Below are 27,023 nucleotides of genomic sequence, written 5' to 3' on the forward strand. Positions count from 1 at the left end.
CCAGCAATGCACAGTGCCTTGGAGAAGGGGAAGGAGCTCCTCCAGCTCAGATGCAAACCTAGGCACATCAGCGTGAAAAGAGGGTCCACGCCAAAGCCCCAGGACGAGGAAGGCTGAGCATAAATACAGCAGGAGAGCTGTGGGGAACCGTGGTGGAAGGAGTCTCGGTAGATCCTAAACCTCCATGTGTGTCAAACCCTCTCAGCACCTGTAAGACTGACCAAGGCAGAGACAAATGAAGCAAAACTGGAGGGAAACAGATGGCAGGTAAAGGGGATGTGTGCGCACCACCCAAAAAGGACTCCAAGAGCCCGGGCTTAGAGAGGAGGGCTCCCTGGCATCAGCACATGTTCTCTGGCAGGAAAACAGGCTCACTGCAAACACGCTTCAACCACTGAACATGTTTCAGTTTGATTTCAGCTTATGTCTCCCATTAAAAGAGCTGATTTTCCTGCACAGGCAAGGAACCAGGCACCACCCCAGTGTACACAGCAGCACGGTGCATTACTGCTGCTGCAGCCTTTCAAATCAATCACAACATCCAAAGCTCTGGCTGCAAAGCTGAAGTGCCTCGCACCAGGGCAGTTTCCTTCCTCACAGAAATTCATCATCTCCAACAGCAAGTATGCCCAGTTTCCTTGCATTTAGTTCTGAGCCACAAGGTACAGATGTGGTTGTACTTTTTGCAAAGGCAGAGAGCAACCAAACAACAAGCACTTGAAAGTAGGCCTGAACAGGCATTTACTATTTATAAGCTAATCATCTGATCCCTCCTAAGGGAAATCCTATCCTTTCAGGCTGTTGGGAACGCTTGTAACTGCACAGTCTCTGCAGGACTGCTAGGGGGGAACAGAAGGGAAGCAATTATATCAGCGAGGAGTGCATTCAAAGTGCCCAGACAAAATTCCTTCCTGCTCTGTAATAGCACAGGCATCTTCCTGGAGAACAAACTAGGGATTACGAGCAGGGATTAATCTGTTATGCTAATTTGCTAAGAGCAAAGTAATTTTTTTAATAGCTCTTCTCCATTCATCATTATCTAAAAAAGGCTCTGATCTAGTTGCAAATGTTGATGTTCTGCTGCAAACAGCAATAGAGGAGAGTCTCACCATAAGAGCCTGCACTGAAATCCAGAAACACACCAACAAGCAGCAAACCGTGGATGGACGGAGCTACCTTGGGGGTGGACAGCAAGGATGGAAGAGGAAGGTATGAACTTTCATAACTGCTTGCTAATATTCATTCCTGGGGGGAACATTCCCGTCCTGGGAAGCTGAGTGTGATGTGCAAGTACACAGCACTGATTTTTTTTAATCCCAGTTCACATTTCTCCTGATGAAAATAATCTGGGTTAGATTATATTGCTTGATTTTCAATGCTCAGTGATTTCCAATGCAACTGCACACACCTCCAAGAAACAATCTCTTTCTTTCTAGCCTCCTTTTTAACTCACTTACCAAACTATTACTGAGAACAACTCTCTCCTTCAGATGACAGCAGCCTCTAAAGACGAGCTGAGGATAAAGAAAAGGAGTGGAAATAGCTTGGTCTCAAGCAGCATAGATTAAAGCAATGTCTCTTGGAGGACAAGACCCAGCTCCCAGAGCAACCCTCACAAACGAGGCAGACAAGACCCACACAGGTCTGGTGCCTGCCTTCATGCGAGCAAAGCTCAGCTAGATGCAGGGCACCAGAGCAGAAATTGCTGTACACATCCCCTTCGCTCCCACCACCACCAGGACAAGGGCAACTTTGAAAAGCCCCACATGAACCACAAACAAAAGCAAGCCAGTGCATATTTTGGCAGATGGAGACAACAATAAAAGCTGGCACAGTGGCATTCCTAAAAGTCTCCATATTGTGGCAAGATCTAGCCCTAAAGCTTCCCTTGATTTTGGATTTCTTTTTTCCTTTTAGCTTGCTACAGATGAATCTGACAGCTAAGCAACACTGTCAGCAAGACAGAAGGGCTGGAAGGACACTGCCACAAAACTAACAGCAACGATACATCTGAGAAAATTTTTGCTGTTAAGGTGCTCTCAGAAAATTCAAGTAACTTACTGCCAGTGTAGACAGATTCCTGCAAACACAGCAAAGGGGAAACCAGATGTTCCTAGAAATTAGTAACTAAGTAAAACTTTTAAATTTATTTCAGTCATCTCTGTTTACTTAGATATTCATCTTCCAGTGAACACCATGAAAGACGTTACAGCTACTCTACAAACTCCCAAACAGAGCAGACCACAGAACTTCCCAGGCTGTTAGCCAAGCTGCAGTACTTGCTGCTACTTTTATTTAAAAAAAAAAAAAACAATACAAAACAAAACAACACAAAACCCAGAAGTATTGAGATTTGATATAGAAGTTACCAGTAAATATAAAGTCATCACTAACTTTGGGAAGTTTGTTCTCATGCTTGACTTTCTATCACTGAAAAATATACACTTTGTTTTCCATGCATGCACTTGTATACCACCAGCAGCCATACTGAACTTCCACAGTCCAACTGTTGTCCTTCACAAGTACACACAGACTGACCAATCTTCTCACAACAACTCGTTGGATGAGGCAGATAGAGTTCTTGTCACCACGTGGCAGCCTTTTTCACCTTTAATCCCACCCCCATACAACATCTGTGAACTCTGCCCAGCTTTCCATCAGCCTTCACATCACACACAGGCACCAAACCTAGGCATAGCAGTGCAGAAGCATCTGCACCAGTGTGGAAGCTAAGCCAATGCATCCTCTCCAAAGCCACCCTCTCCTACCTGCCTCCAGCCCTGCTTTCCGCGTTCCACTTATTCACGAACCCAGGCAAAAATTACTGCTTTCTAGGACATGCCTCACTCCTTCCTCCCTCGTTTCTCTGTGTAACAGACTATTCCTGAACAGTTTGCTTTCTCTTGTAACAGATGTGTGGCCTCACCAAAAGTATAGTGCCAGACTAACCAGACCACTGTATCAGATGCTCATCTCTTGTTTTCCACTCAACACTACGAGCTGCTTATGCATTTGATCAACATTTAGCTGCAAACTGTCTTCTGGTCATTGACAAAACCAGCAGTAGGATCCTTATGAAACTGTTAACATAATAACCCCAAAAATACTCTGGGAGCCACCAATTTAACACAGGTTATTTTGAATTCATCCCCCTTTGGTTAATTCAGCAGGAAAACCCAAAGACTTTGCATCAAATGCTTTAAGGAAACCTATGTTTACAACACATAGCTGTTTGAGGTTTTTTTTAAACAAACATCAAACCTGCAACAACACAGCCTCCACACCAAACTTCAGCCACCAGCAGTTTCAAACCACCACAGAAAGCTTTGCCCACTTCTACCCAACAAGGAGGGGAGGCACCTCCTCCGAAAAGCAGCAGCGTGTGACCTCACGTGGGGGGCGCACCGGGCAGACCCCACCGGGTGGGGTAAAGGCAAGTGGAGTCCCTGGCAGAATAACCAGCTCCGTGTTGTTACCGCGGCCGGCGTGGCACAAGGATCTCCCACCTGCGAGCTGCTTCCGGGGGGGATCTCCACGGCGGGCAGGGCTCCCGTCCGGGGGCAGCCAGGGATGGCCCTTGGCAGGCGGGCGGCGGAGGCGCTGCCCTCCCGGGGCCGGCGGGCCGGGACCACGCAGCCGAGATCTCCCGCCGGCGGGCCCGGCTCACCGAGCCTTGAGGGCCGCCCGCTGCGAGGCTGGACAAGAGCTGCCACCCCCGGTACGGCGGTGGGGCCAGCAGCTAGCAGGCTGCCTCCGCCCCAGGCCTGACCCAGCGGGAGCTCTGTGTCTCGTTCCTGCTCCTTAACGTGAACCAGCCTTTACCCCCGCCAGCGGCTCCTCGGGGCCGCCCCCCGCGGTCACGGGCCACCCTGCGCCGCAGCGGCACAGGCCTGCCCGGGCCCGCCGCCTGCCCCACCGGCACCGGGCCGCGGGCCCGCCGCCGCCTCAGCGCTGCCGCCACCGGGCCGGCAGCCAGCGCTCACAGACAGGCCCCGGGGAGGCCCCGCTCACCGGGCGACAAAGAGGAGCAGCGGGGCCCGACCAGGCGCCGGGGAGAAGCCCGAGGAGGGGCCGGGGAGAGGGAACCACCGGGGTCTCACCTGGCTCCGGCCGCGCCGCTCCCGCCTCTGCCGCGTGCAGCTCCCCGCCCTGTCCCCCCCACCGACCCGCGCGGCGCAACCAATCAGCACCCGGCGCCGCCGGCACCGCCTGCCAATGAACAGAGGGAACGCGTCCCCGCCCAGCGCCACGGGCCGCCAGGGCACGCCCTTCTCCTCGCCCGCAAGCCTATCCCATGACCCGGCGCGACGCGTAGCGCGGAGGCGGAACCCGAGACTCGGCGCTCAATGAGAAATCACAGCGCGTCCCGCCGCAGCCAATCCGCGGCCGCTCAGCCGTTCCCCTCGAAAAGGGCGGGCGGTCACCGGGGCGTCGCGGGGGGGCGGAATAACCGGGGCGGCCTAACCGGAGGTGGGGCGTCCCTCAGGTGACCGGCCCGCTGAGCAGCCCGCCCCCGCCTGCCCGCCCCCGCCAGGCCGCCGCGCCTGCGGGGAACTGGCGGCCGCGGGGCCCGGGGCAGGGAGGCGGCCCGGGGGGCGGCCCGGTGGCAGCAGCACCCCCACACCCCCCCGACACCGTCCTGCCCCGCAGGCCGCAGCCGCGGGCCGTGGGGTGGGGGCACTACAGGAGCCCCGGCTCCTGAGAGGTGTTCTGGCCTTGGCAGGGTGGTGCTGGGGACTTGTCACCAGGGTTGGGGCACCTCGGAGCTGCGGCGTGGCTCAGCCTCCCCAGTGGGCCTGTAGAAGCCTTCAGGATGGTAAAAACATCTTGAGGTTGCATCGCCCCGCTGAGCTCTCGGCAGCTGCAGCACTCAACCTTCCACGGGGCTGGATGTCCCTGTTCCCCATGGCTTTTCCCTGGGTTCCCCATTGTTGGCATTACTTCAGCCATTCCCATCCAGGTATTGCCCTACACTCAACCTGCCCTGCGAAACAGCCCTGCTGATATACTAATGGGGCAACCTCAGGCTTTCTGACAACGCAGATTTTACATTTAAGGCTGGCTCCCCTTCCCCCTTGTGCCTGCAGGATGGAGATACAGCTGGTGAACCCTTGGGTGGATAAGGATGCCGCTGCTGCCCAAGGCCCTGTCTCACTGCCAGCACCTGGACAGGGCTGCATGAAGGAGGAGCTGAGCTCAGCCCCAGAGAGGTCTGCAGGGTTTGGGGGTGTGTGGATGAAGGGGAGATTGGTCCTTGGGAGAGGACAGCCACCTCTGCCTGGCCCTGGGTCTGTGGGCTGAGCTGCCCCATGCCTGGCTCTGGGAGGTGCAGGAGGGCTGGGAGCCTCCTCCTGCCCTGTGGGTGCTGGGTGGTGTGGTGTGGGGACCAGTCACATGTGTTGCCCCAGCATCACGGGGATGTGTTGAGCACTCCCAGGAGGAAAGCCGAGTGTGGCCGCAAAGGACACGGGGGCTCTGGCCCCATGCACAGTGGCTTTGCAGGCATGTGCTGGGCTACAGGGGGCAGCAGGGATGGGTAAGCGTAAGTATGGCAACAGCCAAAGAGCAGGCGCAGAGATTGAGCAGAGATAGAAAGTGAAACTGGTTTGAAAGTTCGGTTTCATTTCCCTCCCAGGAGAAAGAGACCTCGTGGCAGCTTTGGCAGGCCAGGGGCTGAGGAGCAATGGCAGGTCAGTACAACCAATGGTGCTGAGGCTCGGCGGTGGGATGGGGGCCTGCCCTGGTCCTCCCTGGGTGCTGCTCCAGTCCTGCTGACTCTGGCCAGCCTGACACAGTGCTGCATGCAGGCTGGGGGACAGCATCATTGAGTAGCTGGGGCCCTGCTCCTTGCAAATGTATCCCCTGCAGCACCTTATGTGGGTGTGTAGGAAAAGGGGGAGGTGGGTGATGTCAGGAGAAGCCTGGGCTGGCAGTGAGAGAGAGGGAGCTTCCAGGGTGGATGGTGGAGGAGGGATCAGCAGCTGGGGAGGGCAATAGGGAAGAGGAAGCACCCAGAGCAGGTGGTGGAGCAATCTTCTGTTGGTGTGGGGGCACTGATGGAGCTGCCCTACAGACAAGCTCCTCCTGAACGTGAGGACAGCCTTTGTGGAGCGTGTGAGCAAGCCACTGATCTCTGGGCTGCTGGATGAGCTGCTGGGCCAAGGGGTGCTGAGCCTTGAGGAGGTGGACGAGGTACAGGATAGATACCCGGTGCGCACCGACAAGGCTCGCTGCCTCATCGACAGCGTGCGTCTGAAGGGCCCCAAGGCAAGCCAGATCTTCATTGACAGCCTCAGGAAGCGTGATGGCACCTTGGCAAAGCAGCTGGGTCTGGCCACTGATTCAGGTGAGAGATGTGGGGCTGTGGTCTGCCCTGACCATGCTGGGGCTCCCAGTGCCTCCAGCAGGATGCTGGAGCGGGGCATGGCCCTGGTGGGTGCCCAAAGCCTGAAGGCAACGGGCAGTTGGGTGTCCCTGGTGTCACTTCTCTGTGTCATTGAGTCCCCCTTGCCATGCAGTGATGACAGGGCTCTCAAGGGGGGCCATCCCCCGTGGGGCTGAACAGGGACAGCCCAGCTCCAGTCATCTGTCTGTGCCCTGCAACAGTCTGCTCTTGCAGCAGGCACTTCCCAGTGTAACTGTGGGGCTTTCTGCTTGTAGGGCCCCTTGGTGCACAGCTGGCCTCCCCCAACACTGAGAACCCCCCTGGACACCCTGTTGGCATCCAGGGCCAGCAGTGGATCCGACAGTGCTCCGTGAGCGAGTACCAGCGCATCAGGGACACAGAGGGAGACCAGGTGCTGAGGGCAGAGGAGATGAGAGGAAGGCTGGAGCGTGGCCCAGCAGACAGGGGCCTGCCCTGTGGAAGGGGAGCCAGGGTCTTTGCTGACCCAGGAGCAGGGCAAGAGGTGTGGGGATATGCCCCAGGGACGGGACAGGGAGATATGGTTGCTGTACCCATGGGCCTTCTCTGCTGTTAGCTGCCTCCCAAGAAGAGTCTGCTGCACCCACCCACTGCTGAGCGCTGCCTCTTTCCAACCTCACAGATCTATCCCATCCATCTACCACGGGAGACACGAACCCGTAGGGCCCTGCTCATCTGCAACATTGAGTTTGAGCACTTGAGCCGGCGGAATGGGGCCGAAGTGGATGTGAAAGGGATGACGACACTGCTGGAAGGGCTGGGCTACATGGTGGACGTCCACTGCAACTTGACTTCCCAGGTAAAGGACTGCACAAAACAGCTGCTGCTGGCCCTGGGAGTGGCACAGAGACCCTCCTTGTGTGCACTGATGGTGAGGGCTCAGGCACCACTGGCACACCTCTGTCCCCAGTGGCAGTGGCTCCTGCCCATGGCTGGTAGCTGGGTCTCCACATAGCTGGTCACAGGTGGCTGATGTTCCTTCCTTGTGCTGGTTTGTAGGAGATGGCTGCAGTCATGAATGATTTTGCGAATCGCAAAGATCACTACACCTCTGACAGCACCTTCCTGGTCTTCATGTCTCATGGGGTCAGGGCTGGGCTTTGTGGGACCAAGAGCAGAGGTGAGACCACAGACATCCTTTCCCTCGACACCATCTATGAGAAATTCAACAACAAGTGCTGCCAGGCACTGCTGGGCAAACCCAAAGTGGTCATTATCCAATCCTGCCGTGGAGGTGAGTCCCTGCTACAGGTGCCTGCAGGCAAGTGAGACAGCCAGGCTCTCCCAGGGCGCATAAGCACAGGGTGGGGACGGGACATGCCATCATCGCTGATGGCTTGCCCTGCCTTCCTAGGTAAGATAGGGTCCGTGATGGTGAGCAACTCCACAGACCTTGCCATGGCCACTCCCAGCTCCTCTCACACAATCCCTGCAGGGCTGGAAAATGATGCAATCTGTGAAGTCCACCTGGAGAGTGATTTTGCCACTTTACATTCCTCCACTCCTGGTAAGCACTTCCTGGAGATAAGTTGCCCTGCCTGAAGGCAGGTGAGGGCAACAGGACTCCCATTCCTGATGCCATGGGTCTCCTTCACACCTCCTCCTCCTCAGGGCAGGTTGCCAGGGGTCCCCTCAGTACTGTGAGCACTAGGGCATTGCTCCACCAGCTTCTGGAGAAGGCAGTGTCCCCCAGAGCCAGGGTATGAGGCCACTCCAGGAAACCCACAGATGCCTCTTAGAGGCACCTGGGCCAGAGCTTTGTGCCCCTGCCTGGCTGCCTTCCCTTGCCCTAGTTCCAGCCCTCCCCAACAGCTCTGCCTGCACTCCTTCCCCAGCTGATGTATATCACCACAGTGGCTGGCCAGGGCCAATTGTCATCTCCTGCTGGATCGCAGATGGCTCCAGGCTGTGCCAGCCTGGCAGCTGGCATGGCCGGGAGCATGGAAGGGCTGAGAGGCTCAAAGAAAATACTCGCATCACTTCTGTCTTTGCTGGGATGCCCTGTCCTTTTCCCATGCTGTGGGTTGGATGGGCCATATATAACTGTCTCAGAGAAGCTGCCCGTCTCCTGCTCTGGCACCCAGTGTTAATCGCTTTTGCAGTGAGGGACACCAGGGAAATCACAATCAGCATCTTCTGTCTCCCCAGATACTGTCTCCTGGAGAAGTTCAGTAACAGGCTCCCTTTTCATCCAGCGCCTGATAGAGCAGTTTCAAAACCATGCCTGTGACAGCAACTTACAGGAGATCTTCCGAAAGGTGAGACTTTGTAGTTAACTGGAGAGGCAGCCATGCCAATGGTCAGAAACGCTGCTCAGAGCAGAGCTCTCACCAGGGCAGGCCATTTCTCGGCAGGCCCCTCAGGAGCAGGCTCTGTCAAAAAGGGGTCTGGTTTGGCCTGGAAAGTCAGCTGGGTCCCTGAAGGCATCAGCACCCTGCCATGTGGTGGGCACATGTGAGCCTGGTGTTGGCGCCGCCCATGGCATCCCTTGTGCCACCAGACACATGCCTAAAGATGCCCCTGTGGATGCCTCCTGACTCCCCTCCCCCTTCCCATGCTGGAAATGGAGCTGCTCTTATTTCTCCCCACCCTCACTCCAGGTCCAATATGCCTTTGGAAAATTCCCTCAGCAGTTGCCATCACAAGAACGGACTACAATGCTCAGGAAGTTCTACCTCTTCCCAGGCCACTGATCTCCTGCCCATGGTGAGTCTCTTCACTTCGCACCTCTGTGGCAGTCTTTTGTCTGTGCCCCAAACATGGTACTCGGCCAGCAGGGAGGAGCAAGGAGAAATTCCCCATCGCTTCTGGGCTCCACACCTCACGGCTCAGACAGGATATCCAAAGGGCTTGTGTGCTGGTAGCTGGGGCTGGGCGGTGGCCTCACTCCATCGTCTCCCAGCTGGCCACAGGAGAGACAGGTGCTCGAGGAACTTGTTTCCATAGTCCATGTCTCAGGAGCTTCTTCATCTAATGTTCTTCACAGGTGAAAAAATCATACACAGACAGCAAGTGTCTTTGAATTTGGGGTAACACAGCAGAAAGCTCAAGCTCAAGGTGAATGTAACCCTGCTCAAGAGAGATGTACTTCTTGAGAAAAGGAAAGGACCAGTAGAAAAGCCAAGAACAGCTTTGCAGAAACACACTGAATCTCCAAACCAGCTACTTGTGCCCCCTCTGCTAGGCAATTACCAAACAGACCTGCAATAAAGTAAGTCTTTGGTTTCCTGTCCTCCCTTCTTTTCGTGGCCTCCAGACAATCCCAAACTGAGCAAACTTCCCAGGGAGCAGCAGAGACACCTGGCTCTGGAGCACCAAATGCAAAGCTGGTTAGTGTCTCTCAACTGTCCCGATGGATCCTGTCCCCAGTTGCAACAGAGATGATCTGTCAACCCCAGAGCCGCTTCCACCCCGCCTCTGGCTATACCTGTCATCATAAGGGGATCATAATTGTAAAGGGATTTCCAGAGCAGATAGCACTGCTCCTCTGCCTTTAGCCTGCAGTGGGTGTATGGTTGTTGCAACTGGCAGTAGCTGCTGTTACATTGCCTTCTTGGGGGACACTAAGTAGGTGGGATGTGAGAAATCAGTTGGAGCTCAGGGAGAAGGGGACCCCTGTCTTCACAGTCATAGAATCATTTAGGTTGGAAAAGACCTTTAGGATCACCGAGTCCTTTGGGGCAGGCTGGGCAGACACGCTCCAGGTAGATTTCCATGCCTCCCCCTTGCAGGCTCATGGCCTTTCCTGGCTCAGGAGGCAGCTTCCACCCCCCATCCTCCATCCTCCCACTGCCCCTGAGGTGGAGAAAGGACACAATTCCCCTGGGAGCCAAGAAAGATCCTCACACCTATGTCTTACACACACTGCTCCCACAGCTCCTTGCATTAAGGGGCCCAGCCCAGCTGTCCACTCCCACCAGCATCCCTGCTGGTGAGAGCCCCTTCCCGTCCCCACCAAACACTCTCTGTCCTCTGCTGCCACACGCAAACCATTTTATGCCTTGGCATGGATTCAGCTTTATTGCATGTTCTGCAAAGTCACAGCCAGATCCACAACCAGGTGGTCTGGCAGCAGGAAAATGAGAGCGCTGCCCCCTCCTAACCTCTGGGGCACTCCAGTGCAGGCAGGACAGGCTGCACAGGATGGGCAGACTGAGCCCCTCCTCACAGAGCCCCGCACCATGGCCCAGAGCTCCTTAGGTCCCACGTGGCATTTGCAGAAACCCTGGTCCTCAGTGCTACAGTGGTGGCAGGAAATTGAGGACAGCCGTGACTAATTCTTCAAATTTATCCTGATGGACTATGTGGCCTGCACCTTCAATGTCCTGGATATCTGCCTTGGGGAAAAGGCGCTGGATCTCTGGGTAGTGTTTGGAGCTGCAGGACAAGGGAATGCCACCATGGGAAGTGTGGTCAGAAGTCTATCCAGGCGTTTTCCCTCACCCTCCCCAGGCAGAGGGGGATCACAGGTTGGATCACATCCCCTTCCCAGCTGGGAAAGCCTGGGGCTGCCCACAGGTTCCCCCTTGCTCTCCAGCATGTTGGTGTCACCAGCTGCTGGAGGCAGAGCTCATGTCAGGACTTTCCCCATCTTGGGGGCTTCCTCCCACCCTCAACAGCTTCAGAAGAGCACTAGGGGTCAAGCCACAGACTTCCAACCACTTCTCTCCAGTCCCACCTGATATAGGGCGAGTTGGACCCTCTCAAGAAGAGTGCAGGGCCAGGATATGGCTTGTGGAAGATGGGGAAGTTTATGATATCTGCCAAGTGGTGGGAAATGGCCTCCAGGTTTACCCGCCAGACGTAGCGGCCCTCCACCTCCAGCAGGTTGGTGAGGAGGTACTGTCTCAGTTGCGGGAGCTGCCACAAAAGGTGATTGTATACTCTTCAGTAAGAGCAACAAGCCCTCACGATGTCCTGGCACCCTCCGTACTCCCCTCCACCCCCTTCTGCTCATCTCCCATGCCATCACATTCCTCACCGCCCCTGCAGCCCTGTAGAGATGTCCTCTAGCTGCCCATGCCAGTGGTGAGTGAGCAGGGGTGGAAAGAGTCTTGTGGCCCTAAAGCCCTGTGCTCTGGTCCCAGGGACAGGCTGGGAGCAGAAACCCCATGCACGGAGCAGCATTTCCTACCTGGACCACCTCACGCAGCTGATTATCAGCCAGCTGGCGGGCCGCAGAGCGGGCCAGGCCATCCGGGATCTTCACCGACTTCATGGCAGAGATGTAGGCAGAGAATTCAGAGATGTGTGAAGTTAAGACAGGACTAATGTCTACGGAGATGAGGCGCTCCACCAGGTCTGGCTGGGGACACAAGCAGGGCAGATGGATGCCAGCTGGGATCTCTCAGCGGGATCGGGCACAGGGCTCTGCTCCCTGCCAGACTCCCTGGAAGCTCTTAGCTCCCTCCTGCCTCAGCAGAGAGCTCCACATGCCCTTCCCCAAGTGCCTGTGTCTTGGCACAGGAGACGTCCAAGCCCCAGGGACAGGGCAGTGCGGGCTGCCAGACAAATGTGCTGCTCCCACAGCCCAGCTTACAGCTCTGAGCAGAACAGCACCCCACAGCACAAAAGCCTCCCCATGTGGGACCGTGAGCAAGGCTGGCCCTGTGAACGGCCCCCTCAGATGCTACACCCCTTCCCACAGCCTCCCACTCGAGGAGCCACCTCGAGTCCGCTGCCCCCGCCAGCCCCAGGAGCCCCGTGCCTGCCGACCCGTTGCAAGGCCAGCGTCATGGCCGTCTTGCCCCCCATGCTGTGTCCCAGGACGATGCACTTGGTGATGCCCAGGCGGTCCAGGAGATGCTGCACGTCCAGGCTCATCGCTTCGTAGGTCATCAGCGGGCTGCCGGGGCTGCTGCCGTGGTTCCGGGCATCCGGCATCAGCACCTGCCCCCGGCAGGGTCACCGTGTCACCCCAGCCCCGGGAAATGTCCCCCTGTGCCCTCCTCCCTGTGGCTCTGTGGCCCTCTAACCCCTACCAGACCCTTACCTTGCGGCTGCCGCGGCATGCCAGCGCCTTGGCCACCGACTGTAGGTTGCTGGCGCTGCCGAAGAGCCCGTGCAGCAGCACCAGGGGCAGCCGGTCCCCGCGGCCCCCCATCTCCACGTAGGCCAGCGGCACGGCGCTGCGGGGGAGAGGGCGCTGGGCGGGCCGGGGGTGCGGGGCCGGGGACGTTGCCAGGGATGCGGGGGCGCTGCGCGGGCCGGGGGTGTGGGGGCGTGGCCAGGGATGCGGGGGGCGCTGGGCGGGCCGGGGAGCGCTGGGCGGGCCAGGCGGGCGGGGGCGTGGCCAGGGATGCGGGGGGCGCTGGGCGGGCCGGGTGTGCAGGGGCGGGGGCGTGGCCAAGGATGCGAGTGTCTGAGGGCGTGGCCGGGGGTGCAGGGGCGTGGCCAAAGGGCTGTCCTAGCGGCATGGGGGCGGGGCGGCACCCCCTAGATGGGCGCTAGGGGCGGGGCCTAGACTGGGGCCGTGGCCCGGGGGGGTACCAGCCCCGGGTAACGGCCCCTCGCCTCCTCCCGGGACCCCTCCCGCCGCCTCCGCCCCGCGTGCGGCCAGGCCTTACGTCACCAGGGAGCGGGCGGCGGCGGCGGGCGGCGGGGCGGGGACACGGGCCCGGGGCAGCCAGCGGAGCATGATGGCGGCGGTGGCGCGCGGGCAGTGACGCAATGCGCGCCCGTGGCCCCGCCTCTCTGCCCGCGGCGGACGCCCCCTGGCGGCCGGAGGGCGACCTTCCTACCGCCGGCAGGCAGAGCGGCCACCGCCCCCCCCCCCCCCCCGCCCCGGCCGGAGCGGGGAAGCGCCGCCCCGCCGATCCTTATCGCAGCCGCCTGCAGCCAGCGGCGGGGGCCGGGGGGGGGCCGCGGGAACCTGAGTCGGGCGGGTCCGCTGCCTGCCAGCGGGCTGCGGCGGCCGGCTCCTGCCTGCGCCTGCCTGCAGGTGCCCTCCCAGGCAGCACAGCCGCCCGCCTGCCCGTGGGCAGCGTCTGCTCCGTAAGCCGCTCCGAGCCCCCGAGCGGGCGGCGGGGGGGTGTCTGGGTCCTGCCTGACTGTGCACCTGCGGCGGCTCCTGCCCCTTTGTCCCTGCCCGTTGGAGCGTGGCGGGGCCGGGCGGGGGGAGCGGTGCTGCGCTACGGCCTCGCCCCAGCCGCCGCTCGGGGGGAGGCGCCCCGTGTTCCCCCCGGCGGGGCCAGACTTTGGACCGCGCAGGCAGGGAGCGCCGCTGGCAGCCTCCCCGCTGCCTCCCACCCCGCGGCTGCCAGGGAGCTGCCCCCGGCCGGGCAGGCGGCGACCGGCGCCCCTCCGCGGTTGGGGGGGGGCTGCGGGGTGAGAGCCCCGTCCGCAAACGCGGTGCTGCTGTAGCCGAGGGTGTGGGGTGGCTGTAGCCCTGGATCCCTCCCCGGACCCCGTGGGGTCCCGCTCTTGCCCGGTGGGGTCCCATCCGTACCCCATGGGGTCCTGTATTTAACCGGTGGGACCGTGCCTGTAACTGGTGCGGTCCCGACCGTACCCCGTGGGGTCCCGCTCTTACCTGTTGGGGTCCCATCCGTACCCAGTGGGTCCTGCCCCACACCCCACCCCACCCCAAGGATACTCGGGCTACCAAAACAGGACACGTTTATTGACAAATGTAACCGGTACAGACCACGCGTAACAGGGACAGATGGTGCCCCGCCGGTGGGGGACACACACACACACCCTGGGGCGGGGGCACTGTCCTTATCCTTGTCCCCATCCCGTCCCACCGGTGTGGGCAGGGGCACACCGGGCGCCGCTTCTCCCGCCGACCCGAAACCGCCTCTTGTTTAACCGAAACTGTCTCTATTTACACAGCCTGGCCCTGACCCCGCAGCCGTCCCCGTCCCCTCCTTCGCGCCCCCCCCCGCCCTCCTGCTGCCGTCCTCAGTCCCCACCGGGGGTGATGGGGGTCCCAGGAGTGGGGGGGGTGTAGGGGATGGGATGTCGAGGGGTCCCGGGGATCTCGCGGGGGGCTCAGACATAGTTCCTCTTGTCGTAGCTGGTGACGGCAGAACGCGGAGCAGAGTAGGCCACCTTGCCGGTCGGGTACCTGTCGTCTTTGGGGGGGCAGGAGCAGCAGAGCAAGGACCCCCCCAGCAGCAGGAGGGCAGAGGCTGCCCAGCCCACGTAGAGTGAGGTGCCCAGCTCCCGCTTCTGCGCATCGAGCACCAGCGGGTTGTAGAAATCCCGGATGATGGTGTTGGCTGACCAGGAGACGGGGATGAGGGTCATGACGCCGGAGAGGAGGAAGATGACGCCGGAAACAATGGTGATCTTGGCTTTGGTGCTCTCATCCTCCACGCAGCGGGTGCACTGGGCACCCACGATGGCCACCAGTAAACCCAGGACAGCCAAGACGATGGCCACCACCAGGAGGGCGCGGGCAGCTTGCAGGTCCTGCGGTAGGGCCAGCATGGAGTCGTAGACCTTGCACTGCATCTGCCCCGTGCTCTGCACCACGCAGTTCATCCAGAGCCCTTCCCAGATGATCTGGGCTGTCACGATGTTGTTGCCGATGAAGGCCGTCACCCTCCACATGGGCAATGCGCAACAGATGATGCTGCACAACCAACCCAGCACCGACAAGGCCACCCCGCCGATCTCCAACCCCATCGACATGGTGGCTGGTTTGCTGCCTCACTCCAGGCGATGGTGGAGAGGAACCTACGGACCGAAACCGTTGCCGTCACCAGTCACCGCTTGCGGCCCTTGGGGGATCAGCTTACACCTGGGTGCACCTGCGCTTATAAGGGCTGGCGGGGCCAGCTCAAGCGCCCGCCCGGGGTGGGGTTTCGCTGCTGGACGCTCCTCTCCACTCCTCCGTCACCCGTCACCTGCCACCTGCGTCCCACACCCTCCCCTTTGTTTGCAGAGATGGCGCCGGGTTACAGGCAAGGGTGGGAGGGGGAGAGACGCCGCCTGCCACGGCCATCCCCTTGGGTTTGGGCTGTGGGCACCCGCAGGCACGGCCACCATGCTCATTTGGACCCACTGAACCCCTTGGGGACCTGGAAATCCCTTGGCTTTGCCATTCCCCCCTGTAGGTGCCGGCGGGTCAGGGTTTAGTTTATTTCTGGAGCGTCTTATCAGTGCTCACGTTTAACTGGGGTTTGGCAAGCACCAGGCACCTTTGCATTGTTGTGCAAAGTGCAACCTTTTCACCATGCTGTGATGCTTGTTGCTTTGGCACCGCCATACCAGGGGACCCATGGGTGCTCCCACCGTGCTGGGCAGGGAGTGCCAGCAGGGATCCCCTGACCGGGTGATAAATCTTTACTCATCCTGCTCAAATATTGTGGCCTTGAAGGAAGCAGATAATGCACGTAACTGCGCTGACATCATCACCCCATCAACCTGAGCAAGCAGACAGTGAAGGGGGAAAAAAAAAAGGCAAGTGCAGGCAGGCTGCCAGCAGTCCTGCTCCGACCTGACAGTGGCAACCCTGTGGCTGAGGTGGGCATGTGTGTCCCCCACCAACGGTCCCCCACCAACCATCCCCCCAACCTTGCTGGTGGCAGTGCTGGTATTTCTGGCCCCCCACGCCAGGAATGTGGTTGCCGGGCCCCGCTGGACACGGGCTTGCTGCTGCCTGTTCCCTGCCTGCCCCAAAATCTCCCCTACGACTTATTATTAACTACTTGAGCGCAGCAGGATGCTGGCAGCCAGCGCTGTGGAGGGAGCCCCCCTGCTCGGGCACCCAAGGTCTGTAATGCGGGGAGCCCCCCCGTCTGCCTGGCTGCACCCGCAGCACCCTGACACCCCATAGCTGGGGGGGGGTGTCACCTTCGGATGCCCCACAGCACCCTGAAATCCCGTATCTGGTTGAGTCAGCTACTGCTGCCCTGCAACACCCTGAACCCCCATAGCCAGCGTGGTCAGCCTCTGCCACCCCACAGCACCCTGACACCCCATATCTGTCTGGGTTAGATGTTGTCACCTCCTTGTAGGACAAGGCCTCAAGGACAAGAGTCCAAGTACTGATAGCCTGATGAATAGAGACTTGTTAGAACTTGTAGGGCACAAGCCCTGGGAACAAAGGAACAAGCTAACTGCAGACCCCTGCGCCGTTACAGTTGAGGAGGCAACCAGACGGACAGAGAAACGAGTAGCCAGGTAAGGGAATGGAGAGCGCCGATATGTAACTTTGTTAATCAAGAAAGCCATGTAGAAAGAAACCCCCTAATTTTGGAATAGAAATTGTTGCTATGTCAAGGTAAACTAATAAGTTCCTATTGTTCTAACGGTGTGCCTTAAATATCAACCAATCAGTGTTTTTTACGCTTAAGATTTAACCAATCAGTGTGTAATATGTAGAAGGTAGAAACGTATATAATTGTAAGAAAATCACTAATAAACTGACAACTTGCTTGCATCAAGCTGCATCCCGTCTCTTCATTCGCCACACCTCCTGTCACCTCAGCACCCCATATCCATCCAGGTTGGCCTCTTGCCCCTTGCAGCACCCTGTATCTGACCTCTGTGACACCCCAATAGCCTTTATCCAGCCAGGTTAGCCTCTGCCAGCCCATGGCATACCCAAAATACTCTGGACTGGTCAGGTGGCCTTCTGCCACCCCATTGAAACCTGATCACACCGCAAAGGACACCCCAAGACCCCCCCACCCAGCCAGGGTTGGTGGCTGGGGGGGTGGGGGTACCCCTATATGTGCTGTTGAGGGGGAGCCCATGCATGCAGCACCCCAGGGCCTTGTGTCCTTGTCCCTGGGGGTGCTGGGGATCCCAGCCGTTGGGGGCACCTTGGGATACCAGTGATGCCAGCGCTGCTGGCAGGTGATGGTGGGTCCAAGGCCAGGCTTGCCGGGGTGCTGCTGGCACTACACTGCCACCACCAGAGGGGGGTCTGGGCTGGCCGAGGGCCCCCAGGTCTGCACGCAGGGGTGCCGGCAGCACATGCATCAGGCAGAGCTGTGCCAGGGGCCCCGGGGTGTGGGTGCGCACAGATGCGCGCACACCCCCACACATAAACTCACACCCCCTCTGCCGGCAGGGACACCTGCACACGCAGCCGCACATGCAGCCAGCCGCACACAGACTGAGGCCAGCGGGCACACGACAGCAATGCGGGTGCACACACAAGGCACCTCATGGTGCGCACAAGGCTGCAGATGCACTAGCATGTGCACCCCCAGCTGCATTGCCATGGGTGGCTGCAGGGGCTGTGGGGCAGCAGGGGGGTCTAGGTGGGACTGTGGGGCAGGGGGTAGGGGCAGGGTTATACCATAAGCATGTCTGTGGGGCAATGGGGATACTTCAGGCAGGGGTGTGGGGCAGGGGGGGATACCCCCAGGTATGGATGTGAAGCAGGGGAAGAGGGGGATGCCTCAGGCAGGTGTATGGAGCAGTGGGGAGACCCCTGGGGTAGGGTCTACTGGGGCAGGTATGGGATGAGATGGGGCAGGTGAAGCATCGCAGCCCCTGACCCTGCAATCAGAGCCCACACACTGCGTCTCCACTTTGTTGTCCCAAATTGCCTAAAGTACAGGCTGCACACGGTGCCGCGCTGGCCCGGGGCAGCAGCTGCTGCCTGACTCACGACAGAGGAAGGGGCAAATCACCAGGGTTTCGGGGTGCTGGCTGCTGCTGCACGCTTCAGAACACATTCTTGTGGCAAGCAAACTGGCTTGCTGGTGTTTACCGAGAACAGCTGAGCAGGGCCAGGGTACCTGTGGGTGTCCTGGGAGCATCCCCATCCCTGCTGCTGTGTCCCCCACCCTGGTGAAGTCCCTCTGCTCCCCACCCCCACCCCCACCCCCAGATGGGAAGGGATGGAGGAGTATCACCCACAGCAGGTCCCCTGGGATGGGGACGAGATAGGGTGACCTCATGCAGCCACCAGTGGCATGGGGATTCGTTTGCCCCCCATGAGGTGGTGATCCCAGATGAAGCTCAGACCCAAAGGTCATGGGGGCATTGTCAGTTTGGTGGCCCATGCTGCGGGAAGCACACCTGTGCTGGTGGGGGGTTGGGGGTGGGGAAGTGTCATGCACTGCAGGCATCCCCCCATCCCCACTGTACACCCAGCACCCCGGGGGAGAGCAGGAGGTGACGACAGAAACCACCCCAGGCACCGTGGGGCTGTGTCCCACTCACGTGCGCCCAGCAGCCGGCATGGGGTTTGGGGTGTTCCCCTTCCCCTGCGGTCTCGGGAGTGGGGAGTGACGGTGCGTTTCCCCCCCCCCGGGCAAGTGGGGCCGGGGCGGTAAGTGCTACCTCGGCTGCTTATATTTCAGGCGCGGGGCTGCTGGCTCTGCCCTGGCCAGGGCACACAGGCAGCCCATTGTTGAAGCCCCTTCGGCGACAGCGGAGAGCAGGTAAGGCGGCTCTGACCATCAATGGTGGCTCTGTCTCCCGGCAGGGCGGGGATGGAGCTGCCGGCAGTGCCGGCGCCCAAACGGCACATGGGGGACAGTGGGGGGCATGGTCCAGTGGGACGTGGCAGGGGGTTGGCAGCTTGCCCAGGGGATTCTGGGCTGCCCGAAATCTCAGTGTGCTCTGAGCATCACCACCCTGACAGCTTCGAATCAGCTTCCCCAGGGCTTTGCCACAGCATCCCGCTTCCTCTGAGCATTGCCTGTGGAGGGAACCCCCATTGTGCCGCTCAAATCCCTTTTCCTGAGCCATTGCCGTCGTCTCCTCCATCCCTTCGAAAACCCCCTCGGCAGCACTTGGGCATAGTTTCCCCATTCAGAGCTGCTTGTTGCTCAGCAAATTGAGCAGGGCTTTTATTTTTGGAGTGACTTCAGGCTGAAGGTCCCTTTTCTGGCAGCCATGTGTGCTGCCCGGCAGCTGCATCCCCCAAGGGACACCACAGTTCCCGGCGCATGGCTCCTCTCCGCTGAGCCGATCAGACTTTGCTTTCCCATAGCAGGAAACAACCTGACTCTGCATATTTGAGCCGGTCGGGGGGGTTTTATGTTGGGCAAGGACGTTTTTTGGGAACATTCAGTCTCTGGACTGCTGGTAACTAATCCCCGGCTGCCGGCAGGGAGAGGCTGCCCTGCTCCGTGCCGGCTGAGTGGAAGGGCTGGTGGCCGTGCCTTGTTTGGTGGATTTGAAGCCGGAGATCCCAGTGGATCACTGCTTGCTGGCAAGTCTCGCCTTCCCTTTTGGGACCTCGAGGTAGACGGGGTGGCAAGTTCACGCACAGGTGCTGGGGGGATAAGGGGCTCCCAGCTCATCGGCGTGGGGCTGAGCTGGTGCTCTGTGTGTATGTGAGGTGGGAATGTCACCTGCGTCCCAGGTGGGGAAGACCCCAACCCCTTTGGCTGAGTATTAGTGCCCTGAGCCCTCTCCCTGCGTCCTTTGCCCTGCGCAAGGTCAGGGTGGCACAGCCTCCATCATGTACCTGGTGGTGCCTGGCATCACGGTGACACCGGGTTTAATGTGGCCTCCCTGCTTGGGGATGGCCTCACCGCCCAGCCATAGGGTTGCAACATGTCCCCATCCCAGTGAAGCAGGGACAATCAGCGGAGAGCATTTTCTCAGACCCAAAGAGCTAGTGGCTGATGTGCTGGAATGGGAGCTCTGCTGTCATTGATGCTGAGAACGTGGATGGAGCAGGGGAAGGAGCTCAAACCCCTCCATCCTGCAAATCTCACTGGATTCAGGGCAGGGCACCTGCACCCAGCTGGGTGCTGCACCAGCACCCTCTGGCTCAGTAGGCATCAGGGATGGGGTTGGTTGTTACTTCTCCACTCGCTGCCGAGCCTGTGTCCATCGGTCCCGCTGGCTGGCAGTGCTGGGGACACTGGGTTGGCTGTGCTGGCCAGGCAAGTGCGTTGCTGGGGGACATGGGGGAGGGCACGGGGCTGTTTCTGGGTGGCAGCCACCAGTTTGAATATATGTCACGTTCTGGCTTTAATTACAGTAATTGGCTGTCAGAGGGCCCTGCTGGCGCCTGCTCTGCCTCCGAGGGGAAGCATGAGTGGCTCAGGCATTTGATGCTCCATTTGCAGAGTTGTCCCTGTCCCCACCTTGCCGTTTGTCCCCAGTCCAGAGGCATGTCCCCATATGCCTGCAGGGACATGGCCTATGCAAGGTGCACACACATGTAGGCATGTGCCTCTCCTCAGCCCCAAATAATTTGGTGGTTACAGCAGCTGGCTGGGAGGTGAAAACCATGCTCAGCCTCAGGCAGAGTCTGGCCCTGACAGGGATGGTCTGGAGCCCCACAGATTAAAGGGAGCCCTTGACCACAAGGCTCTGGCTCCCGGGTGGGCACACTGGTATGTGAGCAATGTGGGCGCTCCAGTAGGACAGAGGGACAGACAGAGCATCCCACCATGGCCAGGCACCTGGGTGGCTCCTCTGGCACAGGGCAGGCAGGCAAGACCCCGGCTCATCCCCACGGGTCAGGGTCTGCAGCAAGACCTGAGTGTCCCCGAGTGCCTGGGCTCTGCCCTGTCCACTCCTGCCATGCCGCGCACCAGCAGCTGCAGCCCAGCTGCCACTGGCATCCTCATGGCACTGCAGTGCATGGACTGCCTGGCTCATCCCACCCCGCTGGGGCACAATGCCTGGGGACATCCCCACATGGATAGTGGCAGCTCTAGAGCCCATCATACCGAATAGTTAGCATAAGCAATTAGATCGTATTGGTAACGCCAGTGCTCGGGAAAACTAAGATAATGTCAGACACTTTTATCTTTTCCAGAGGCCTGGGATTAAGCTGGAGTGGTGAAACAGTGCAATGTCTGTCTGTCCATCCTTGTGGTCTGTCTGGCCTTGTGCTGCACCTATGTGGGTGCTGAAGAGGCTTTTGGAGAGAGTGGGGAGGGGACATGTAGGGGGGCTGATGCATTAGAGGAGAGGCTAGGCAGCGCCCAAAGCATTGGCATCAATATTGGCATTGATATCGGTATTGTCACAGCCTGGCCAGCAGGTACAGCTGGTTGTGCCAAAATGCTGCCAGCACGAGGTGGCCCTGCCTGCTTCTGGCACCCTGGTCCCCACCAGAGCAGTGGTGGCAACTGGGGTACCTCGAGGTCACCTCTGCCCCCTGCAGCTCTGACCCACCAAACCTGGCTGGCAGCGCAGGCAGCGGGATGCTGGCAGGCCTGGGACTGAGGGCTGCCATGTGAACACCGACTCGGCAGTGCAGTGCAAGGGCAGGTGGGTTTGGGGGTCTACCCCCGCCTCTCCCCGGGCAGCACCGTCTCTCCTCCGGAGGGAGCCAGCAGCCACTCCAACCGGTTTGTGGGTCTGGGTGGTGACACCTCCTGCCCGAGGCCTGATGAAGGGTTGGGAAGCACTGGCACAGACGCCAAGGAACAAACAAGAGCTGCTTGTGTCCCGCCGGGCATGGAGCCCAGCAGTGGGGCAGGGATGGCATGCTGCTCCCTGGGCACAGGGCCATGTGGGACCAGAGGCTGGACCGCTGCTGGAGCAGCCACCTCATGAGCTGGGGGCAAACCGAGGCACAAAAGTGTGGAGGGACCCCATCCAGGTGCTGGAGCAGGAGGTGCCGGCAGTGATGGCAGAGACATCCCAGTGCCTGGACACCAGCTCTTCCCCTTCAGCATCCCAGGCTGAGCCCCAGCAGCTGCCCTTGGCATGTCCTGCCTGCCCAGTGGGACACACTGCTGCACCTGGGTGGCCTGATCCCAGTTCCCTGCGTCCTTCTCCGTGGGAGCAGCCAGGATATTAAGTGTCATTGCTGCAGGGAGAAATACAAGCGGAGGAATCCTGGGAAACTGGTTTTACCCCTCTGTCTGGTGCTGGCGGCAGTACGGCGGCTGCAGCAGTGCTCCTCCCTCGGCAAAGGCATATAATGCCTGCCATGGTCCCAGCAGCCGGCACTGTGCTGCGGGAGGCGGCCAGGGGTGCAGGCAGCAAGCAATGGCCTCCATGGGACTGCAGGTGCTGGGCATTGCCCTCTCCGTCATCGGCTGGTTGGCCTCCATCCTCTGCTGCGCGCTGCCCATGTGGCGGGAGACGGCCTTTGTTGGCAACAACATCGTGGTGGCCCAGATCATCTGGGAAGGGCTGTGGATGAGCTGCGTGGTGCAGAGCACGGGGCAGATGCAGTGCAAGGTCTACGACTCCCTGCTGGCCCTGCCGCAGGACCTGCAAGCCGCCCGCGCCATGGTGGTGGTGGCCATCATCGTGGCCATCCTGGGCACCCTGCTCGCTGTCACTGGTGGCAAGTGCACCAACTGCGTGGAGGATGACACCGCCAAAGCCAAGGTCATGATCCTCTCTGGCATCATCTTCATCGTCGCCGGCATCCTCATCCTCATCCCCGTCTCTTGGTCGGCCAACACCATCATCCAGGACTTCTACAACCCGCTGGTCACTGATTCCCAGAAGCGGGACCTGGGGTCATCTCTCTATGTGGGCTGGGCAGCCTCTGCGCTCCTGCTGCTGGGGGGGGGGATCCTCTTCTGCACCTGCCCCCCTCGGGGCGAGAAGCCCTACTCTGCCAAGTTCACGGCTGCTCGCTCGCTGCCAGCCAGCAACTACGTCTAGGAGCCACTGCGCCTGCCTGGAACCCCCAGCCACAGCGGGAGCTGGGAGCTCCCGGGGTGCTGCCGGCCGGCAGCCGGGGCAGGGAGGGCCGGCAGCTGGGGTGGTGCAAGGGAGGGCAGACAGAGCTGCCTTTGTTCCACGGGGGATTGGAGCTGGTTCTTTAATCTCGGTTGAGACGGGGAACAAGGAGATCCTGTCCTGGCTGCCCCCCTGCCCAGCAGGGGTCCCGCTCCTCTCAGAGCACCCAGCTGTGGCATCTTCTCCAAGACACCACTCGATCCCTGCCCGTCGAGCATCTCCTGGTTCCCGGTATTGGGGTGTGCTGTGTGGTGACGCAGCCCCCAGGGGCCCGTCCCGTGGGTGGCACAGGGCTCTTGCTGGGTAAAGCCCCCCAGAATGCGTCCCTTGGGATGGGTGGTGGTGCTGGTGGGGACAGCAAACCTGTCCCATGCGGTCATGGGGATGCGCTGGCTCCGCAAACCCCGGCAGGGGCTTGAGGGGCAGCAGGGGCTCTCACCTGTCTGTACTCTAAATTTTGAGTTTGACCTACTTTTGGAACTCAGAGCAGCTTCACAGACGTGCGATTTCTCGCAGCAGCTCCCTGGGGCGGGGGCATCATTATCCTGGGAGTGGGAAGGCAGCAGCTGGGCTGGGAGAACCGGTTGGAGTGGCAGGAGTGGTGCAGGACTGTGCACCCACATGGAGCGGGGCAACACCCAGACCCGACCCCATCCTGTGAGGTGCACACAGCCCCATGGTCCCCTCAGCATCCCCCGAGTGGGTTCCCCGGGCCAGAGGCGGGAGAGGATGGCTCACGGTGCCCCCCTGGCTGTGCTGCCATCCATCCCTTCATCGCAGCCTTCCTTCATTAAATGGCAGCTGCTCAGACCCCACTGTGCTTCGTTTTCTTTACCTTCCCCAACACCAACCTCAGTGCTGGGACAGCCTGGTGCTCTTGTGCTGTGGGGCCCTGTCCCCCTGAGAGCCCCCAAATCCACTCTCCAGACCTTCCGTGATCTCAGCTACCTCCTGACCCCTGCTCCACCCCTGGCATTACCCACCGCTTCCCTCCCTTGGCGGGGTGACAAGGGGTGCCTCCGTGGTACAATGCCTTAGTGATGCCAGTCACGGTGTCAGGGCTGCCCCACACCTGTCCCAGCGTGATCTTCCCACCCGAGCAGGAAGGTGATGGGCGCTGGCGAGGGCGGGTGGGGGTGCACTGGCCCTGGGGCCACCTGACGGCCCCGGCTGGGAGCACCCCGGGTCTGGCATGGGCAGTGCCAGCTGTTTTGCCTATCTTGCTGCCGGCATGGCAAGCTGTGCTGGGGCACAACCAGTGCTCTGCTGGCTTGGGAACATCCTTCCCTCCTGCCTCAGGGTGCATGGGGATGAGGGGTGATGCCGGCTGCCTGGCACTGGGTGTCTCATCTGGGTCTGGGGGCTTGAGGGTTCCCAGCTCCCTCACTCCTTCGCTGGGAGCAGGAATGGTGGAAAATGCTCCTGTGGCCCTGTGGTACCGACAGCCAGGTGTAAATGTGTGCAGGATGCTCTGGCGAGCATCTCTGCTGGGATCCACAGGGCCACTGCTTGTCCCCACTGCAGGTGGTTGTGCGCCCCATTTTGGGTGTCTCTTGTGGTCCAGGTCCCGCTGGCTGGGGAAGGGTGCCTGGGATGGCTTCCTGTCACCCCGACCTCCCAAGAGGCTGGTCTCCCTTTTGTGGCGACAGGGACTTTATTTTTGGCCCAAAGAAGCTCTCATGGACAGGGGGGACAAAGTCCCAGCGCTAGGTGTCCATCAGGATGCAGAGGGATGAAAGGTGCTGGGGAAGGAGTGAGGACGCAATAGGGGAAAAGAGGCTGGAGAAACCAAAACTGGCACCAGAGGAATGATGGCGAAATCTCCTGCAAGTACTGCAGGGTGTGTTGGGCACAGCCGATACCCTGCTGCCACTCAGGAGTCATAAAAACTCAGCTGGTCCCAGCTGCCAAGCAAGGATGCAAGCACCCATGGGTGTACTCTGCCCCATGGCAGTACAGGGGCTCTGCTCCGTGCAGGGCTGAGCAGCCATTTGGGCTGAGTCAGGGGCCACGGTGGCCTTGTGTGACTCTGCTGGAGCTGTGAGCATGTCCGGGCCACCCCTCCTACAGGGATGACCCTGTGGTAGCCCCTCTCCAGGGGTTTGCCCTCTCGGTGCTGCTCCCAGTGCAAAGGAAGAACGGGTATCGCTGAAACTGCTGAGCACCACAGCCAGGGCCAGAGGTAGACTTGAGCTCTGACCTGTTTCCAGCACCCCAGAGAGGAAATCCTGGGTCCAAAGGGTGCTGCAGCCCAGCTGCCAAGGGCAAAGCAGAACCTGCCCTTGAACAGGGAGCAGATGGTGCCATGGCGAGGGCAGGGGCTGCCTCACCTGCCCATGTGCCCCGGTGCAATGCTCGTGGCTGAGGAAGCTGAAGTACCAGCAATGGAGCAGGGGATGGGGTGGGTGCTGTGGGGTGGCTGCCTTGGCAGGACACGGTGGGGGGGTGTCTGTGCTTTGGAGCATGCCAGGGTGGGCACAGTGAGCCCCTCACCCTGCTCCCTGAAAGACATACCCTCCCTAATACTTGCCATGCACTTGGACCAGCTGGGATGGGGTGGTGGCAGAGGACTGTCCTGTGCTGTAGTGGCATTGTAGGGGCTATCATGACACACAGGGGCTTCTGCACCTTGGCCTGCCCAGGGCCTGGGTGCTCAGTGCCACATGTGTCCCCATACCGACCTGCAGCAAGGCCCCATACCATGCATGTCCCCTTATTGACCTGCAGCAATGCCTCACGCCACATGTGTCCCCGTGTTGGTCTGCAGCCGTTCCCACCAAGATGGGGTACAGACACACCCAGCAAGAAGTCCATGCCCTTCAGAAAGCTTCCTGGCTTGAGACCGTGTCTGTGATGGCTGTGCCCTGTCCCCACAGGTGCTGTTGATGGCGATGATGACAATGCAGCTGGGTGGGCTGATGCTGGCTGTGCTGGGCTGGCTAGGCTCCATCCTCACCTGTGCGCTGCCCATGTGGAAGGTGACGGCCTTCATCGGCTCAAACATCGTGGTGGCCCAGGTCTTCTGGGAAGGGCTGTGGATGAACTGTGTGTATGAAAGCACGGGGCAGATGCAGTGCAAGGTCTACGACTCCCTGCTGGAGCTCACCTCCGACCTGCAAGCGGCTCGTGCCTTGGTGGTCACCTCCATCTTTGTGGCCTTCTTTGCCTTCCTCACTGCCGTCTCAGGTGCAGACTGCACCCGTTGTGTGGATGACAAGAGCACCAAGACCAGGATCTCCATTGTGGCAGGTGCCATCTTTGTCCTGGCCAGCATCATGCTGCTCATCCCTGTCTCCTGGTCTGCTAACAGCATCGTCAGCAACTTCTACAACCCCATGGTGCCCCAGGCCCTCAAGAGAGAGCTGGGGGCTGCCCTCTACATTGGCTGGGCCTCCAGTGCCCTCCAGCTCTTTGGCGGAGGCATCCTGTGCTGCTCAGGACCCCCATCCCAGCAAGACCCCTACCCTAAGAAGTACAGAGCAGTGAAAACCTGCAGCCCGATGAGCTATGCCATGAAGGACTATGTGTGAGCCACTGTGCCTGGGTGCCCGCCTGAGGGAGAGCACCACTGCCCCTCTCCTGCTTCACATGCCACCCCCGCTGCCCACACGCTGCCTCATCCTACCTGTCCCCACACTGGCTGCACCCCTAGTACGGTCCTCCCATGTGTGTCCTTCCCTGGTGCACAGGGGCTGTGCTCGCAATGGGCTATAAACACCTCGGTGCCACCAAGGCTGCCTGGGCTCATTTCGAAGTGTTGTGGTGTGAGGGAAGTATGGTGACACGTCCTATGGGTGTTGTGCCCTGCCAGCCTGCTTCCAGCTCTGGGGCTGCTGCCCTGGTGCCTGGCATGTCCCCAGGTCCCCATGAGGATGTGGCAGTACCCAGCCAGGGCACTCTCTGCATGCCCTCCAGCAGGGAAATGGAGGCAGGGAGAGGGTGCTGAGAGCCAAGAGGGGCATCGGGGGACACAAGGCTCCCAAAGCTCAGTCCTTTGAGCCCTGAGGGATTGGGA

At 60.0% G+C, this 27,023-nt stretch overlaps 6 protein-coding genes across 9 annotated transcripts in view; 3 read left to right on the forward strand and 3 right to left on the reverse strand.

The window, feature by feature from the left end:
* MTMR4 (myotubularin related protein 4) overlaps positions 1-4,147 on the reverse strand; it is a 56,430-nt gene extending 52,283 nt beyond the window's left edge. The window contains exon 1 of one of the 2 annotated variants that reach the window (XM_056329496.1): positions 4,101-4,147. The gene's annotated coding sequence lies outside the window, so the exon portion shown is untranslated. The remainder of the gene's footprint in view (positions 1-4,100) is intronic. The other variant, XM_056329515.1, reaches the window with a different exon arrangement.
* Positions 4,148-5,629: 1,482 nt separating this feature from the next.
* On the forward strand, positions 5,630-9,656 carry LOC130145075 (caspase-1-like). The gene is made up of 9 exons (XM_056329554.1): positions 5,630-5,690; positions 6,074-6,346; positions 6,661-6,797; positions 7,047-7,223; positions 7,424-7,658; positions 7,779-7,931; positions 8,573-8,682; positions 9,025-9,130; positions 9,411-9,656. Exons 1-8 carry the CDS (start codon positions 5,684-5,686, stop codon positions 9,115-9,117), a joined length of 1,185 nt encoding a protein of 394 aa, XP_056185529.1. The 5' UTR covers positions 5,630-5,683; the 3' UTR covers positions 9,118-9,130; positions 9,411-9,656.
* A 760-nt stretch (positions 9,657-10,416) lies between these two features.
* On the reverse strand, positions 10,417-13,133 carry ABHD11 (abhydrolase domain containing 11). Of its 2 annotated transcripts, XM_056329570.1 has the most exons (6): positions 12,991-13,132; positions 12,417-12,552; positions 12,140-12,313; positions 11,559-11,729; positions 11,103-11,284; positions 10,417-10,801 (listed from the first exon to the last, which is right to left on the reverse strand). In XM_056329570.1, the coding sequence occupies exons 1-6, from the start codon at positions 13,059-13,061 to the stop codon at positions 10,663-10,665; spliced, it is 873 nt and encodes a 290-aa protein (XP_056185545.1). In that variant the 5' UTR covers positions 13,062-13,132; the 3' UTR covers positions 10,417-10,662. The 2 variants fall into 2 exon arrangements, with proteins under 2 accessions (XP_056185545.1, XP_056185555.1); XM_056329580.1 differs by lacking the exon at positions 12,140-12,313 and having other exon boundaries at positions 12,991-13,133.
* An 891-nt stretch (positions 13,134-14,024) lies between these two features.
* CLDN3 (claudin 3) lies at positions 14,025-15,881 on the reverse strand. The gene has a single exon (XM_056329589.1). It carries the CDS (start codon positions 15,059-15,061, stop codon positions 14,417-14,419), a length of 645 nt encoding a protein of 214 aa, XP_056185564.1. The 5' UTR covers positions 15,062-15,881; the 3' UTR covers positions 14,025-14,416.
* Positions 15,882-18,648: 2,767 nt separating this feature from the next.
* On the forward strand, positions 18,649-26,740 carry LOC130141872 (claudin-4-like). 2 transcript variants are annotated; one of them, XM_056323134.1, is made up of 2 exons: positions 18,649-18,774; positions 25,885-26,740. In XM_056323134.1, exon 2 carries the CDS (start codon positions 25,894-25,896, stop codon positions 26,536-26,538), a length of 645 nt encoding a protein of 214 aa, XP_056179109.1. In that variant the 5' UTR covers positions 18,649-18,774; positions 25,885-25,893; the 3' UTR covers positions 26,539-26,740. The 2 variants fall into 2 exon arrangements, with proteins under 2 accessions (XP_056179109.1, XP_056179119.1); XM_056323144.1 differs by lacking the exon at positions 18,649-18,774 and adding an exon at positions 23,134-23,239.
* Positions 21,101-22,946, forward strand: LOC130141880 (claudin-4-like). Its single transcript, XM_056323152.1, has one exon. The coding sequence runs from the start codon at positions 22,301-22,303 to the stop codon at positions 22,928-22,930; it is 630 nt and encodes a 209-aa protein (XP_056179127.1). The 5' UTR covers positions 21,101-22,300; the 3' UTR covers positions 22,931-22,946.
* Positions 26,741-27,023: the final 283 nt, after the last annotated feature.

Source organism: Falco biarmicus, chromosome 1 (genome assembly GCF_023638135.1).
Source record: "Falco biarmicus isolate bFalBia1 chromosome 1, bFalBia1.pri, whole genome shotgun sequence".
NCBI classification, from domain to species: Eukaryota; Metazoa; Chordata; class Aves; order Falconiformes; family Falconidae; genus Falco; species Falco biarmicus.

What these genes read in the sequence shown, in the direction of transcription:
- LOC130141872 (XM_056323134.1), top strand. Translation starts at nt 25,894, where the DNA reads ATGGCGATGATGACAATGCAGCTGGGTGGGCTGATGCTGGCTGTGCTG.
- LOC130141880 (XM_056323152.1), top strand. Translation starts at nt 22,301, where the DNA reads ATGGCCTCCATGGGACTGCAGGTGCTGGGCATTGCCCTCTCCGTCATC.
- ABHD11 (XM_056329570.1), bottom strand. Translation starts at nt 13,061, where the DNA reads ATGCTCCGCTGGCTGCCCCGGGCCCGTGTCCCCGCCCCGCCGCCCGCC. An exon ending in TGACGCTGGCCTTGCAACGG is followed by an intron (nt 11,730 to 12,139) that starts GTCGGCAGGCAC and finishes TTGTGTCCCCAG; the next exon opens with CCAGACCTGGTGGAGCGCCT. An exon ending in TCCAACTCGCCCTATATCAG is followed by an intron (nt 10,802 to 11,102) that starts GTGGGACTGGAG and finishes CTTGTCCTGCAG; the next exon opens with CTCCAAACACTACCCAGAGA.
- CLDN3 (XM_056329589.1), bottom strand. Translation starts at nt 15,061, where the DNA reads ATGTCGATGGGGTTGGAGATCGGCGGGGTGGCCTTGTCGGTGCTGGGT.
- LOC130145075 (XM_056329554.1), top strand. An exon ending in GGGTCTGGCCACTGATTCAG is followed by an intron (nt 6,347 to 6,660) that starts GTGAGAGATGTG and finishes TTCTGCTTGTAG; the next exon opens with GGCCCCTTGGTGCACAGCTG. An exon ending in TTTACATTCCTCCACTCCTG is followed by an intron (nt 7,932 to 8,572) that starts GTAAGCACTTCC and finishes CTGTCTCCCCAG; the next exon opens with ATACTGTCTCCTGGAGAAGT.